At 39.1% G+C, this 15932-nt stretch overlaps 1 protein-coding gene across 1 annotated transcript in view; it reads right to left on the minus strand.

The window, feature by feature from the left end:
- snap91a (synaptosome associated protein 91a) overlaps positions 1-15932 on the minus strand; it is a 74879-nt gene that overhangs the window by 43657 nt on the left and 15290 nt on the right. Inside the window, exon 2 of the mRNA XM_042490761.1 lies at positions 3445-3587. Within this exon, the coding sequence (XP_042346695.1) occupies positions 3445-3587 (143 nt within the window). The remainder of the gene's footprint in view (positions 1-3444; positions 3588-15932) is intronic.

Consider the following 15932-nt stretch of genomic DNA (forward strand, 5'->3'; position numbering starts at 1 on the left):
CACACACACACACAGAGGGTTTAGTTCTTTGTCAGGCACAAATACGGTAAAAAAAAAAAAAAGATACAAATAGCTTATGTTAATTAACATCTCTGATGAAAACTTAAAAAGTAACAGATTCAATAAATTATGGCGTCTCACTACAACGCTGCATCTCTAACTTGGATGGATAATTTTTTTAATTAAATAAAGTGAAAATATATATTGTAATTAAATGGGAAATAACCCTAGATTGTACCTCAAAGTTATAAATAAACACATTATACGTCAGCAGTCGTGGCTTATATATTGTCATGATCATTTTCAAACAGATGGCTCCATCTCAAATATAAGAAAGGAAGGTTTGTTTGATGTTCACAGCTATCTCAAAGGGGCTGTTCAGCACTTTCAGCACTCTACCACAAACCTGTGAATGTGCCTGTAACAGAAAGTGGAATTAATATAAGAGGTGTGATTCTATACTGGTCTTTCTCTTTGGTGATGAGAGAGAAACGCAGCATTAAAGGAGCAATGCTGCAGCCTCCATGAGTGGGAGGGCGCGAATATGAATTAGACCCGTGGAGGGGACCAAGGGATACAGTATAATAAAGATAAATTGGAGCTCTCTGCAGCCCTGCAAGAATAAGCTCACTACAGAGACACATATGAATATCAACACACACACACACACACACACACACACACACACACACACACACACGCCACTGTTTATTCAGTGGCTGCATTTGTGCAAAACAGAGCATACAATCATGAAGGGAGGTTAAGAATGAGAAATTCTCCCTGAAGAAATGATGAGCTACACATTACCTCCCCTCCTCCCATTTTCTTTTCACTTTCATTCTCTCTCCAGTCAATGCTCTCTATCAACATCAGAGGCACTACGACAGCAAAGCACTGGCTAAAAACACACACGTCTCAGGAGACACAAGGCACTAGACGAAATTACATTTCTATTTTAGAAGTTGAAAGACTTGTTGCTGCCTCATTTTTTCCTGTGTTGGACAACAGGGATCTTTTATACGCATGCCTCGGCTCAGGCATTGATTGATACAGTTTACCATGCTTTACTTAGATTCATCACAAACTGCAAAGCCTTGACTCAACACCGTGAGCTTTACTCCCAGGTAGGATGGTGTGCTCTGGCAGCCCGCAGGCAAACACACTGATATACTTTTTTTATATACAGGGCAATTCTTGGCATGCTCCTTTTCTATCTTTGTATTTATATTTCACAGAAGAGTGCTGCACAGTACTTCTGCGGTCACAGGACTTTTATGTTTTTGTCTGCACATAGAGTGGGAAAAGGTCTTTTAGGTTTTCTGCACCATTAGACTGGAATAAATTGTGAACCATTTTAAAACTGTTTTTTGATTTCTCTGACTGCTTTAAATCCATTTTGAAAAACCTGGAGACAGAGTCTTTAGGGTGCTGGTGCTGAAAGCATGAACGAAACATGAGATGGGGCACTGTTATATAAAAGGCCCCAGTACCTTTCCTACATAGGAGCAAGACACAGACTTTGTAGTGTTTTGCCTCTTGTTTTTAATTGATTTTTGAGTCGTTGTGCATCCTTATTCCTTTTTTTTGGTTCTGTGGTAATTTTCAGTACGTGTTAATTTGAGTGACATTTTGCAGGTGAAGGCCAGGAGGGGCCCCTAACACTTTGGGCCCCTGACCCTGTGCCCAGATACATTCAGCAATCCATGCATGGCTTATATAGATATTTTTGCTGGGCTTGGACTGCACTTTGTTCAATAGGATGTCAAATATTATGTTATTATCTGCTCTCCTGTTTTGTGTCTTCTAATAATCACTTGCTTGTATCTTGTGCTGCTGCCTATCTTTACCAGTGGACTCACTTGAAAATGAGATTTGCAATCTCAATAGAACCTATCCTGCTTAAATATATATATCTATATATAACCTTGTCAGACATAATTGCATGGTTCAGACACAAGTGTCCTTTGAGCTTTCGTGTCCATATCACACAGATAATTGCACAAACAGTGTGAAATGTCTGTGTCTGTGTGTGTGTGTGTGTGTGTGTGAATGTGTGAAGGGCCATGGTATACCATTTCGGCCCATTACATCACAATCTATCCTTTTCCCCTGACACCAGCTGTATTGACCACAGAGGTTAAAGCTATTATCTTCATATCACTAAATCTCTTCTGCTTTGCACCCAATGCATGCTGGGAAGGCAACCCCTCCCACTCCACGATTTGGAATAAAGAAAAGTAAATAAGAATGATAAATGAATGACTAAATTAGCTGATGGATTGAACTCACAGTATTTCTCTTTGTCTTCGCAGTCCCCATCGAATAAATTCGAATTTCTCTTGCCTCCTCTCTTTCTCTCTTCAATAGCTGAGAACCCCCCCCCCATGTCATCTGTAACTCAGTGGCAGTTTGGGTTCTTCGCTGGGCTATAAAGGAGCATCTGTTTATCTCTTCGAGTTATTCCTCGTTGCCCATTCAGAGCTCTTCCTTTTCTTCCGTTGTCAGGACATAAATTGGGTCAGGGGGTCAGGACCAGGAAGCAGAAGGCAAGTCCCTCTGCTAATTCCCCGACTGCTGTTGAGGCCAAATTTACAACCATGAAGCAATAGTAAAAATGTAAAGCGAATTGTGCAGAGAAGACCTCGGAGTGGATTACTGCCAACTACTCATAACATCCAACATTTGCCTTTAATCTCCCTTACAGTAGCTTTAAAGCTGCATTAATTTATATTTGCCACTTGTGGGCAGCATGGCAAGCTGTACAAAACTGCCATATTGTCACCTTATTTAGTTATTATGTGTGAATAAACAGTTGCCTATTTAGACATCAAGCAGATATGGGGCAACATAAGTATACATTTTGAGTTGTGTTGCTGTCCACCTACTAAATGTAAGTCCTGTATTCATTCACCTTTTAGCTTTGCTTTGGTCCTCGAAGTTATCTGCATCCTTAATGGCTGGATGCTCCTAGGTTATAGTCACGCAAGTTGCTCTATTGTCTTATCCTTACCCAACATAACTTGCTCTTACTGTTGCACATTTGAACTTAGATCAAATACTAGCAGGCTGATGAGTTATTTCTGCCTTTTACGCTTGTATCATGGCTGAATGAACACAGATCAAAGCTACATCTTGCATTTACATGCATGAAAGGGAATCTATGCTGATGCTTCAGTGTGTTTTTTAACAGGTAATGTGGGTCTAACTTTTGTCTTCTATGGAAAGTTGACTAAGCAGCAACGCCCTTGTTGAGCAAAACTTTACATTGGACAGCTTCCCAATACAACCTGTCTTTTGTCTCTACAGGGGGCAATTACCATACTGCATTGGTCAGTGGATAAGTTGGGCTAAAGTACGTGGCTCAAGGGAAGATAAATACTTACTCACTTCCCCTCCTTCATTTGACCAGACATTAAAACCAGCAGCAGCAGGTTAGAATCTCACCTCGTTGCCGTGCACCATGAGGTGGTGTGTGGTGATCAGGGCTTTGAAAACCACCACCCAGCTGGCATTGCCGGCCCTCTCCATCAGCGTGTCGGCCATCTGTGGGACGTTCACATTGGTCTCCTGGGTGGCCTGGATCAAGTCTGAGACACATTGAGGAGAGGAAGAACAGGAGGTCAGATGGTGGATGTTTGCAGGGGAGAGACACAGGTACAACGTGTGCTGAAAGCCTTATATTCAAGTGCTGATAACAGATGGGTGAGAAATGACAAACAGGAGTGTACCAGCGTGAATGTGGTGGGTCTGGGCTTTGCTGCATTTCACAGCCACACTCTCTCACATCCTAATTTCCACCTTAATTCAGCATGTATCTCTCTGAGCATTGTTCCATCAAATAAGCAGAACATCCTCAAATGAAATCAGATATTTTCACTTGTGTTCAGTGTTAATCAACTGTTTTTTTACTTACTTTTACTATAGTAGTGAGGTGTTCAATCTTATTTCAAGATATTACCACTTGTGTAAAAAAAAAATTACCTTAGCAAAAAACACCTATTATCATTATTGACTACCACTTTACTGTATTAGGCCACGCAATTGAATTGTCTAAATTTTGTGTTATTTTCATATCCAATGCCTATTTATTGAGTAGCAGACTTATTTGTGCAGGCATGTGGAGCTACTTTTTATCAACAGAATTGCATCTGGAGGCTGCCATTTTCCATCTTAATGAAATGTATTTCGATTAGTGCTTCACATTATGCCACCATTGCCTGGTGTGAGTCACACTGGCTGCTGCTTTATTTCTTTCTACAGCCGGTCAAATACAAGAACAGACAGATAGAGAGCGGAATATTCCACAGCAGAGACAGAGAGCAGAGGGGAGGAAGGGACTGCAATGTGAATCAGGCTCTCTGCCCTGTTCATCAGAAACACATGAGTGCTGAAGTGAATGGCAAAAATGTGCTTGTGTCCAAGTTGTGCTATTATAAGTGTATGAGTGTAGAAATTGTTTTTTTCTGTAGAATCCTTCATTGTGTATCTTTAAGCGCTCTACTATGCTATATAGTTCACTATTTAGGGAAAGCACAATGATAAACTAACAATGGCAGGACAACAGTATGAACATTTTAAGTGCCAAGATTTATTTTAAAGCTCAATCAATCAATACATATTTTTACAATTACCAATTTAAAAAAATATTATGAAAATGGCCAATTTCCATCTAACAAAACCACCTTTAGACTTGAAAATGCAAGCTAACTACTGTAAGTTTATACAAAAGTGTTATGCTAAAGCTAAAGCATGGTGCATTGAAGAGAACAATCACTCTACACCAGTGGTTCCCAACTGGTGGGTCACGGGTCCATTCTGAATGAACCGCAAGTGACTCATGAACTTGTCAAGTTTGTAAAAAATACACTTTATTTTGAAGAACAGTGAATTTCTGGCACACAGCTTTTATTTTGAAGTGCTATTTCTGTTATTCTTGCAATTTATATATATAATATATATGTGTAACTGTGTGGTTTGCATTTTATGAAATAAAATTGAGTATGTTGTAATTTCTCTCTTATGTAGACCTTGAACTAATGACAGAAGAAAAATCTGTCCTTGTGGTTGGACCATTTGGGAACCACTGCTCTACATTATAGTCACTATGATCCATATACTCACATAGAACTCAGTAATGTCACTGGTAAGTTGACCAAAAAGACAACCTACTATAAGCTTAGCCTGCATTGTTTGTACCTAATAAATGGGATCAGTCTGCAGTTTTGTGTCTGTCCTTGTGTTTATCAGCATCTGACAGATAACAGGAAAACCTGTGAAAAACATATATTCACTGGCAGATATGTGAGCTGTCCTCCGTAGCAAACCTCAGGGCATATCTTCACAGACAGTCTGAGGATTGAGATATAGTAAGTCGTTGTGATGGACAGAGCGGGACAACAAATATGACCGCCATCATTTTAAAAGCCTTGATTTGGCAGAGCAGGGCAGTCGCAGAGCAACTTTTATTGAGTCCTGTGATTCATTAATAGTGTCATATGCATCCTGCACATTTACTGCCAGCAGACAGCTGAGAGGTGTCTATCGGATTTTCCTTCCTGGCTTAATAAGACTAAATGGCATTACACCTCACACACTGAGCAATCTGTCACTAGCTAGAATGATGTGGAGTAATAAGCAATTTGAAGTTTGGGAGGTAAAAGTTTTACTTCAAAATAAGATGTGAAACAAACTGAATGTTTGTTTGTCCAAAAGACAGTGTTTGCTGAGTCTCAAAAAAGGATAATTTTCTCTAGTTTGAATGTTTGGTAAAAACTGCAGTGCCAAGCTGTTGAAGCAATTTACTTAACTTTTTAAATGAATATATATATATATATATATATATATATATATATATATATATATATATATATATATATATATATTTATATATAAATATTTCTGAACTTTTTAAAAAAGATTTACATTTTTAATAGCAACAAATGGGCTTCTGGCAGAGTGCCACAGACAGGGAAATAAGAAAATGTAGGGAGAATAATTTTTTGTTGGTTTTGTCTTTTCATGGGATTTTTTGACAATAAGACAAATATGGAACACCAGTCTTACCCTTCAAAACCCTGAAGCATCTGAATCACACTTACAGTGCAACTTAATGTGCAACAAAATGTTGGAATTGTATGTTTCTGCAAACCATAGATATAGGACTAGTACATTTATACATGTCACACCCATGACGTAGTTCACATTACATAGAACTGAGCATTCCTCATTGGCAGGAGGAGTGTTAAAAGCATGGCACCTATATAGCAGACGACAGTCTGAGACCAAGACAAGTGTGTTTTTTAACATCATTTTAAGACATGTCCAAGACATGTTTTTTGTCGACCAAACTGACGTCCAAACACGATGTTTCCCTAACCCTAAACATGTGATTTTTGTTCTTAAACCAAACCACCCATTCACAACAGTTGCCACAACATAATATAGAAAATTGAAGCATAAAGAAACAAAGCCTCAACAAATCTGCTACATTTGAAATGTATAAATGTTTGCAGAAACATACAATGCTGCATTTATACTGACAATTGGATTTAGATTCTAAAAGACACCAAATGATCGGCACCCAACTTTCTTGTGTTTCCCACATATTCATATATTTGTGGTGGCCCGCCACAATTAAAACCTATGCCAACTGATTTTTAATTTTTGGAGCTTGGAGTTCATTATTCAAATATTCAATTATTGTTATTGACTGCACTACACTACATTACACTGGCATTACACTGGGTCTAAAAGTCTACAGCAGGTGTTCCTCTCATCCAGCTATCTGATCATCTCTGACTGGATTGACAGATCAGTTATCCACCCCAGGACTCAAACTCCTCAAACTGTCGCCGAGGGAAAAAAAATAAGTCATGACCAAGTTCCACCTGCGCTGCATTCACTGACCTGTAAAATATCAGAATTTAGAGAGGACACACAAAAAAGAGACACACAAAATAAAAAAAGACAAACATATGGTACTTGCAAAGAAGGATATAATGGATTTGTAGTAGATTGGTTTGATTAATGCAGAATAAAAGGTAATATGTATCAGTTTTTGCAGCGGCAATTTAGTTTCTTAAAATTGATCCAATGTCTTTAATCATTTTTTAAAATGTTTTTATGTGTTTACATTCCTATCATTATTAGTTCTAAATGCTGTGCTAAATGTGTGTTGCTTTAGAATTTAATAAGCAACCTTCCTCACACCAAAGGGGACTCTCTTCCATACGGGGACATGAGATACTGAACAATGGCATATTCCAGCTTTGAAACAACCACTTTAAACCTGTCTGAGTCTCTCTGCTTTGCATTGACATTCCAATGAAAAACACAACTGTGGGCACAAACTGGGCATTTTCTGTGACTAAACAACAATAGCGATTTTCTTCTGGTTCATGATGCCGGTGTCTATTTCCATGAATAAATCAAGTCAAATAGCCCATGGTACGTGTAGTTGGAAAGGGACTGCGTGAATAATCAGGCAAAAATGTATTCAAGGTCACTTTGCTTTGACAGCCGTGCTACGAGTATGCTCGTGCTTCTGCTCCCTCTATCATGCTTTCATCATGCAGCAATGATTGCTGTGCATGTACTCCTTAGTAGCAAAAGCAGTAACAGAAGCACACACACACATACATGCACACACACAAAGTGAGGGGGATAATCCCTTCAGCGGTGATGAGTCAGCAGCCTGCATCATCATTCGCATTTCATCTCTGTCTGTCTCTATCTCAGTCTGTCGGTCTCACTCTCTGCCTGTCTCTCTCTCTCTTTCCCACAGTGAGGGCCAGTGCTTCTGCCAGACTGTACAACCATTTAAGATCTATATAATTAAATATACCATAGAGCATGTCCTAATAAGAAAATGAATGCACAAGAGATTATAGCGACAAATTTTAAAAATGGTTTGTTGCCAGATGGTGAATGGTTCTGCACTAATAAAGCATTAATAAAACCTTTCATCAACTCCCTATTCAATGAATAACTAATGCTACAGTGAACTGACATTGGTTGATTTGAAAATGTGCTGGATAAAATATTGGGAGAAAGAAATCCTAACCCAGTAGGTAGAGAGAGAGGGAAAGCGGCAGAGAGTATCTGTTCAGATTGAGATGCTGAACAACAGTTCAGCAGGATCTCCTGACTCACTGTCTCCCCCCAACCTCCTTTTCAATTATTCATATATGTGAGTGTGAGTAAGAAAGAGAGACAGTGCGAGGCAGCTCGATATGTGGTCCTCAAGCGCTAGCACACACAGACAGTCACGCTGACTAATAAATACTTGCATGTTTGGATATTCAAAATCTTGTATGTTGCAATGTACAGCAAACTGAATCACACTGAATTAGACTGCCAGAGTAACACATCATAATGTACAGAAATGTCAAACACATGAAAAGAAAAAGAAAAAAGAAAACAAATACACATACAAAATAAACAATACAAAATACTGAAAAGACGCTTACATTTAAATGAGTGTAATCTTAAACCTCCATATTCTCCAGTTTTTGGTATTTACTATTTAAAGCTGCACGCATCTGTGTTTTTATATTTACACATTGATCAGTGACTGTATAATGTGAAAGGATTTGCTTGTAATAATCAACCAAGACTTCACATCTAACCTCAGCTGGCCACCAGCATCGTTAGACATTGATTGGATCTGGCTTGTAACATCAGGTGATCAAATTTGCCAAAGTATATTTCATGTAGAATACTGACGACAGATGATATTTTGCTGGTATTGAGTTGGCCTGTAACCAAAATCCAATGTCTTCCGAACTTGTCATGCTACTATCATCTTGACCTAGGACAACAGCATTTAGTCATGAGTTACGGAGACCAAAACCCAACATCTGCACCACAGTATAATGTAACCCAAACAGAGCTAAAAGACTGAATAACTGACCTTTGTTGGGAGACCACAAACACGACTCTAAATCAGTACTAATATGGCTGTGTGTCTGTGTAACTGTTTCCTAACAAAAATGTATTATAAACTTTTTAGTTTGCAAACACTTTTTGTGTTTACATCTCGTTGCATTGCCCTCAATGGCCATAAAAATCTACTATTGCTACTATTGTCCAGCAACCACAAACAAACAAAGCTGCCGGTAAAATCTCATAAACCGTTATTATTTGACCAGCTTTAATGCTATAAAGCTAATAATAATGCTATAATGCCCTGTGATCCAGTGATGTTTGCTGAAAACACATGAACCAGCCACTAATCCACATGAGAAACAGAAAAAGATTATAGTGTTTACACTTTACTGTGTTGTCGTTGTTCTCATCCATCAGGCTGATCTCGCTAAACTGGGTACAGACACCTGAGTGCTTCCTCTTTCATCATATTATTAAATGTTGGATTCTGCAGTATTTGCAGAGCATGAAATTAAATTAAAATGAATACTGAGATCAGAGTGATCACAACTCCGATGCAAAAAAAATCCAGACAGATCTTCTGGGCAAGTGCATAAAGAGCCACATGACACCTAACTTTAATAAAAGCCTGATGGGAATGTAAAGTCAGTGAGCGCTGCCATGGAGAAGTAGGGCTATTGAACCACTGAGAGTAATTGCATAGTGAGTCACTCCAGCTGTAAGCGCCGTTACTGTCGGCTGGTGATTACTGCAGGAGTCACATCTACACTTAAATCTACAGAATCACAGGTGCTCAGCTGCACTAATGTATAGAGCACAGTCTACAGTGCTGCTACACACACAGTGTATGTGCCACTGGTTACAGGCCTGTGTAGTGCTGTTGTTATATGCAGCTATGAAACCTACATTTTTGTATTGTACTGTTTTTTTTTATGGAAACATAGTCAATAGGATTAAGAGCTCCTACTTGTCTTACATTACAGTTCACAAGGGGGATTTGTAGGTGTTTAACCCTTTGAAACCTGGGCCAACATCAGTTTTCTTGTGTTGCGTTCAGACACCGTTCACAAGCATTTCAACCTTTGAAACATAAGCAGATTTATTGGTTTAATTTCTTCCAAAATCATGGGAAAAGAGGCAATCAGCAACTTGGCAGGAACTGTCCTGCAAAAAATAGTCAACGGTGACAAGAAAATGCTTGATAAATTAGATTTTTTTTAAAAAAAGGGAGAGAGAGAATTATTAGAAAACTATCAAATAAATAGGGTAATATCAAGAAAAGTATATTTATAATAATATTTAATGATTATTATGATTACATGTTTAAAATTAGGTTACAGGAAAAATATATAATCTCATCATTATTATTATTATCATTTATTGTTTTATATTACTCCTTTTTTGTTTTTTTACTTTTGTTTTTTTCTTTCTTTTTTGCTAATTTGGGGTATTTTTATTATAACTTTTTTTCTAATTTCTTGGTGATTTCTTGTCAAGCTGCTCATTGTTTTCTTTCCAAGAAATAATTCAAGCCAATTTGCTCAGGTTTCAAAGGGTTAAACTGGTACCTGTAGCACCGTTTACAAGGTATGTAATATTACAAAATTTATCTGGGCTCAGAGATATTTTGGCAGCCAAACATGAGCCAGTCTTTTGTACTGTGACTCCAGTTTGACATTTGAGTCCCTCAGTGACAGCTTACAGAACATGTCCTTCATTTACAGCCTGGAGATTTTGGGCAGTTAAACAAGGTTATTCGTGACATGAGAATTACAAGACCCTCCACACATTTACTGTATTGTTATACACAGACACATACACACACTCCCAGTAAACATACAAACACATGTGCACACACATCCTCCCCTGCTCTAATTTACAAGCACAGCACCTGAGCCGTCATTGTGCAGCGCAGCGAGCAAAGAGAGGAAGACCATCAGTCTGACATGTTCACATCCTCTACAGAGTGCATGCTGTTGTAAAATGAGAGAAAGAAACAACAAGAGACAAAGACACCTGTCTGAATGTAAACAGGCATACATGCAAACATGAAGCGTGCATCTACAAAAACAAGAGTTCACACTCGATGCAACTGCATATGAGTCAGCATCCCGTTTGACATGAGCAAAATATTATGCACAATATGCAGCCTCATCTGTTATGCATGAAATGTCTGGTACGATTTTTCCAAACTGAGATTGTGCCGTGCTACAAGCAGACACCGGGGAGAATCACTGTCTCAAAAGCAGCAGTGAATTCATCCTTGGAAACATTTCCTGTGTTGCCATAGCACAATGCCATTGTTGTCTAAAAACCATTAAAAAACATGTAACAGAGCTGCATTCATGTGGCACTCTGCTTCTGCAATATGTATCTCTGGTGAGCAGCTCAATGTCGGCAGATGTAACCGAGCATGCACAGGGATATGGTGCCTTGTTTATGGTGTTTTTCTTGTTGCTGAGCTGAGAGGAATAAAATACACTGTTTATGTTTATTGTAATGAAGGTGAATATTACCCGATGCAACAGTATGGCTCTTTTATGCGTTTTGAATTCTTCACAGATTAGGTCTAGTGGAGAAGAACAGCATGAGCAGTATCAGACTTCAGCTACACACACAGTACTTGTTACTGAGACAGATTCATCCTTTGGGCTCTTTTATGGGATTTACTGATGATATAAAAAGATAAAAAATAATGCTAGACTCCCGCCTTGACTGTGTAGGCCTAAAGTGTGTAAATGCCATCTTTGTGACTACAGTTGCATCTATGGGTGCGATCAGAACGCATACTTTTTACTTTTAGTAGGAACTGTGGCTGCCCTTGCAAAGTATTGCATACAGTATGCACACAGACGGGATGTGCTGCTTTTTCATAACACTGCACCCTGAACTTTGACCCTCTTTCTCATAAAACAGTTACCATGGAGATAAATCAAATTGCCGTTCAACAAACTGGACAAACTCAGGTTTGCAGATGAACCTGAAGAGCTCTGCTGTTGTTACCTTGTTACCTTGCTAACTTTTGAGTAATACTTGCATACATTGTGGATTCTAACATTTTATATCCATTAAATAAGCCTACATATGCATTATTCTATCTTTTTTTTTTTCTTGTTGGTTATCTCTGTTTACTTAAATGATTCATGTTCCTGTTATTACCATTTGACTTTCCATCATTTCAGCTTCAGTCAGCTGTCAATCAGCTGGCAAGATCTAAAACTGAATGGTCAAGATGTGATGTATCTTCCTTTGGCATACTATACTGTACCGTATGGTAGTAGTAGAGAATAGGTATTGGAACACATGGTATATGCTGGATGCGACCAACGTATTAGATGAAAGGTAATGCCACTTGCATGGCTAAAAACACATAAATGAGCAATACTATTGCACACAGGTCACTGCATGTGACATTTGTTGATGAATGTGGTAACTGTATCTTATTATAAGCAAATCCAACAACAGACTACTTCACAACTAATAGCAATTTACCCCTACTTGATTTGATTTAACATTTGCTATTTAAAAAAAACTACTACTACAAGCATAAGAAAAAGTTTTCTTTGTATTCTACATTTCTGCAACCACTAATACATTACTCTTTTACATTTTATACATATAACATTAATTTAAGCAAAGTGATGTACAGTATATGAGCTGACATTGCCATCCAAAGGTGGAGGCAGGGTTTCCACACACATTCATTTATTTGTGAATAGATTTTAATTTTTGGAGCTGGACCATTCTTTAGGATCACTGCTGAAATATATATACCGTTTGGTTATTCATTGCACGGAGTGCACGACGTACTCTGGGTACAGATGGAGCAGCAGAGGCGCACCGAAAGTGAAACTTAACCATTAATTCTGCTCAGTCTACGAGTCCGCATTCACTCATGGCAGCTGCTCCTGTCATCCATCGATCTGATCAGCTCTGATCAATTATCCACCTTGCTAGTCACAAACTGAGTACAAAAAGAACTCATGGAGAGCTCTGTCTGCAGAGCTAAAAAAAAAAAAAAAATGACTGTAAAACGCCAACATAGTGAGCTGTTTTAAAGATACTTTGAAGATATCTTCAGTAGGAAGCAATGAGCTTGGAGTTTATTACCCAAGACAGGAAATGGAAAGTGGAAAGTATTGATTGATGTATTGTAGGATTTTCTCATTTTATTTTTGGGATCATTTGACAATAAGAAACATATTGAATAATTCCAGCCTTATCCTGTAAAGGTGTCCCTTTAGCAAGTGCCCCAGTGGGATTGTATCGATCCAGATCTCCTCCTCTAACACTTTTTGTCTCATGTGCTCTATTGACCCACACAGTGTCAGATAACTGTCACTGTATACCACGTCAGGATGCCCCACGGCGTCTGCCACACCCAACACACAACTGACAGGACTCCCATTTCAAACAGCACCCTTTAACATATCAATAACTGTAAGCGATATCAAAGCCACTGTGTGCGAGTACAACTGAAGGCAAACTGCCGAGCAGGCATGCGCCACAGGGCACACTCGGGCTTAAAAGCAAGCCTGCACGACACACATTCAACCTCCTCCTCATATTTTTCATAGATGGATTTTTACAAACTTACCAATAAGCACCAGAAGGGAGCATGCCAAGGTGGTTTCCTGGGCAACAGGCTCTTGTATTTGCAGTGGCATCAAGGAAGCAGTAAAATTCTTTTGAAATCATATTCAGGTGAAAAAACTCCAACAGCAGCAAACTGATAGTGGTTATCCAGCCAAAGCCAGATATATGAGTCATAACACCCTCAACATAGCTGAAAGACTCAACATTGAATTCATATACCTTTCACAAACCTTCTATGCTGGGCATTTTCTATATCATTTATTATATTCCATATAGATTGTTGAATTGGTGACATATAAACATGAGGAGTGGTGTATTCAGTAAGCGTTTCATCTCTGGAAGAGTGCAGCGTGCAACACAAGCCACGCTGCATGAGTGATGCCTTGTTGAGCTACACATGAACGGACCATGAAAGCACAGGGTTTATTTATAGCTCCTTTCACCCTCAAGCAACAAACAGGGGGAGAAAAAAAATACCCAGAATGCACTCCATCCCAGCGTAGCATAGCATCAATGTGGTGTGGCAGCCAAACAAAGAGGAAGCCATTGGGATCCATACTGTGGAGGCTGGAAGTGACATCTGAGGAAAAGGCTGGCGTCCCACACAATGCTGCTGCTTCTGCTGGTGGACGCAGATAGCAGCGCTGTCCTCATATAGACACTTTGGCTCTCAGTGACATTTCACTCAGCTATTAGTGGAGTTGTTTGTTTGCTGTGATGCAGCTCATGGGTGGAAAATCCCAAGGTTATTCAGTTTGAAATGATTTGAACAGTGTCTTCGGTCCAGTCTGAAATAAAAATGTTATTTTTCGTAACAGTTAAAGTAGATTAAATGTTATGAAGAAAACACTCTTCTTTTCATTTTAATGGGCTAACATGTCAATTAATTTGACTGATACCCAAAGCTAAGTCCATTAGTAGCCTACAATTGAAGTCAAACTGCCTAGCATGCATGCGCCTGCAGAACACAAGCAAGCCTGCCCAAAAAGGACTCTTTATGTATTGAGTCATTTTCAAATGTACCTATAAAGGAGACATGCCAAGGTGGAAACTATGAGCTTCACACTTACAAATTCACACCAGTGAGTTTGCAAGTTTTACTTCTTTATTTAAAATATTTTTGAATGCAGGCTATGCATTTGTAGACTTGTTGATGTACTATTTTTCTTATCCTTTGAGGCAGTTGCTCCATACATTTCCATAAGGTATGAAAATCTCGTAGCAGATTGTTTCACACACACACACACACACACACAGACACAGACACACACACACACATATATATGAAAACATTCACAGTGGCAACCAAGCCACTATGTTGTTGGAGGTATAAATGGCAAACTTAAACCCTTTTGTTACGACTATGCGTTCTTTGCTGTTGTCCCTTTCCCCTCTTTAGATCTGCTCAGGTGTGCTGCATCACCTAACGAGCTGCACTGCACCTGGAGGGAGCTGCTTAAAAAGCCCCTCTGACAGCAGCAGAAGAGAGAGGCTTCTAATGTTGGGACTGTCTTACAAACTCTGTGCCTGGGATTTTTTAGGCCACGTTTAGACGAGAACAACCCTACTAAAAGCAGAAAAGTCTTTCCTTTGTGTTTTTAAAAAGATATGCTTTTATATGATAACATTGTAAAAATGATACTCGTGTACACTCATCTGCAAAACCAAACAAAAATGCTGTAGTATTTATGCCAGGCCAGTAGTTGGCGGTGTGACTTTGTAATGACACACCATAGAAGAACACCAAGCGCATGTGCGAAGAGTGCGGCCGTGACGTCACCGCTCTCAAAAGATCTGCACATTGCCAGTTTACACGGTGACAAGAGGAGCTGTGTTCTCAAAAGATAAGACCAGGTTTCAAAAGTTTGAGTTTTCAGGCCCCCAAAATGCTGTTGTCATGTGAATGAAAGGCCAAACCACAACAAAAACTAATATGGGGCGTTGGCATGCAGTCAGGAAAAAGAAAGAAGCTTTCTGTGTAAAGCTTCAGTCAAGACACTGATTCACAAACGTTTAACAGTGTGTGCAGTGTTGTGACTTCTTCTTGTGCTTAAGAAGAAGGTGTTTCTGTAGTTAACACCCTTTCCTTGTTTCTTCAGTCATGGTGGCTATCACTGCCTTCTTGCTCATCATTCAACAAAGCACCCAGACGTTTGATAAACCTTTTTCTCCTGGTAAACAGATCTGCTTTAGCCAGCTGTGTTCACCAATCAGTCTTCCTCTAATTACTATAATTGACCTTCTTGCCCACAGCTCCAATGTACGCTAACTACCCATGGCTTCAGACAGAAAACAACAAAAACAGCCAATATATCTTCCTCCTGAGCCTCACCTGTCTAACATCTTTTCTTGTGTACATTCATTTTGTCCTCCTAGCTCCCTTTATACCTTGTTAGCTGTTCACCTCCCAAGGCTTTGTCTCCTCCCTGTCTAAATAAACTTGCGCCTTG

Source organism: Plectropomus leopardus, chromosome 7 (assembly GCF_008729295.1).
Source record: "Plectropomus leopardus isolate mb chromosome 7, YSFRI_Pleo_2.0, whole genome shotgun sequence".
Taxonomy (NCBI): domain Eukaryota; kingdom Metazoa; phylum Chordata; class Actinopteri; order Perciformes; family Serranidae; genus Plectropomus; species Plectropomus leopardus.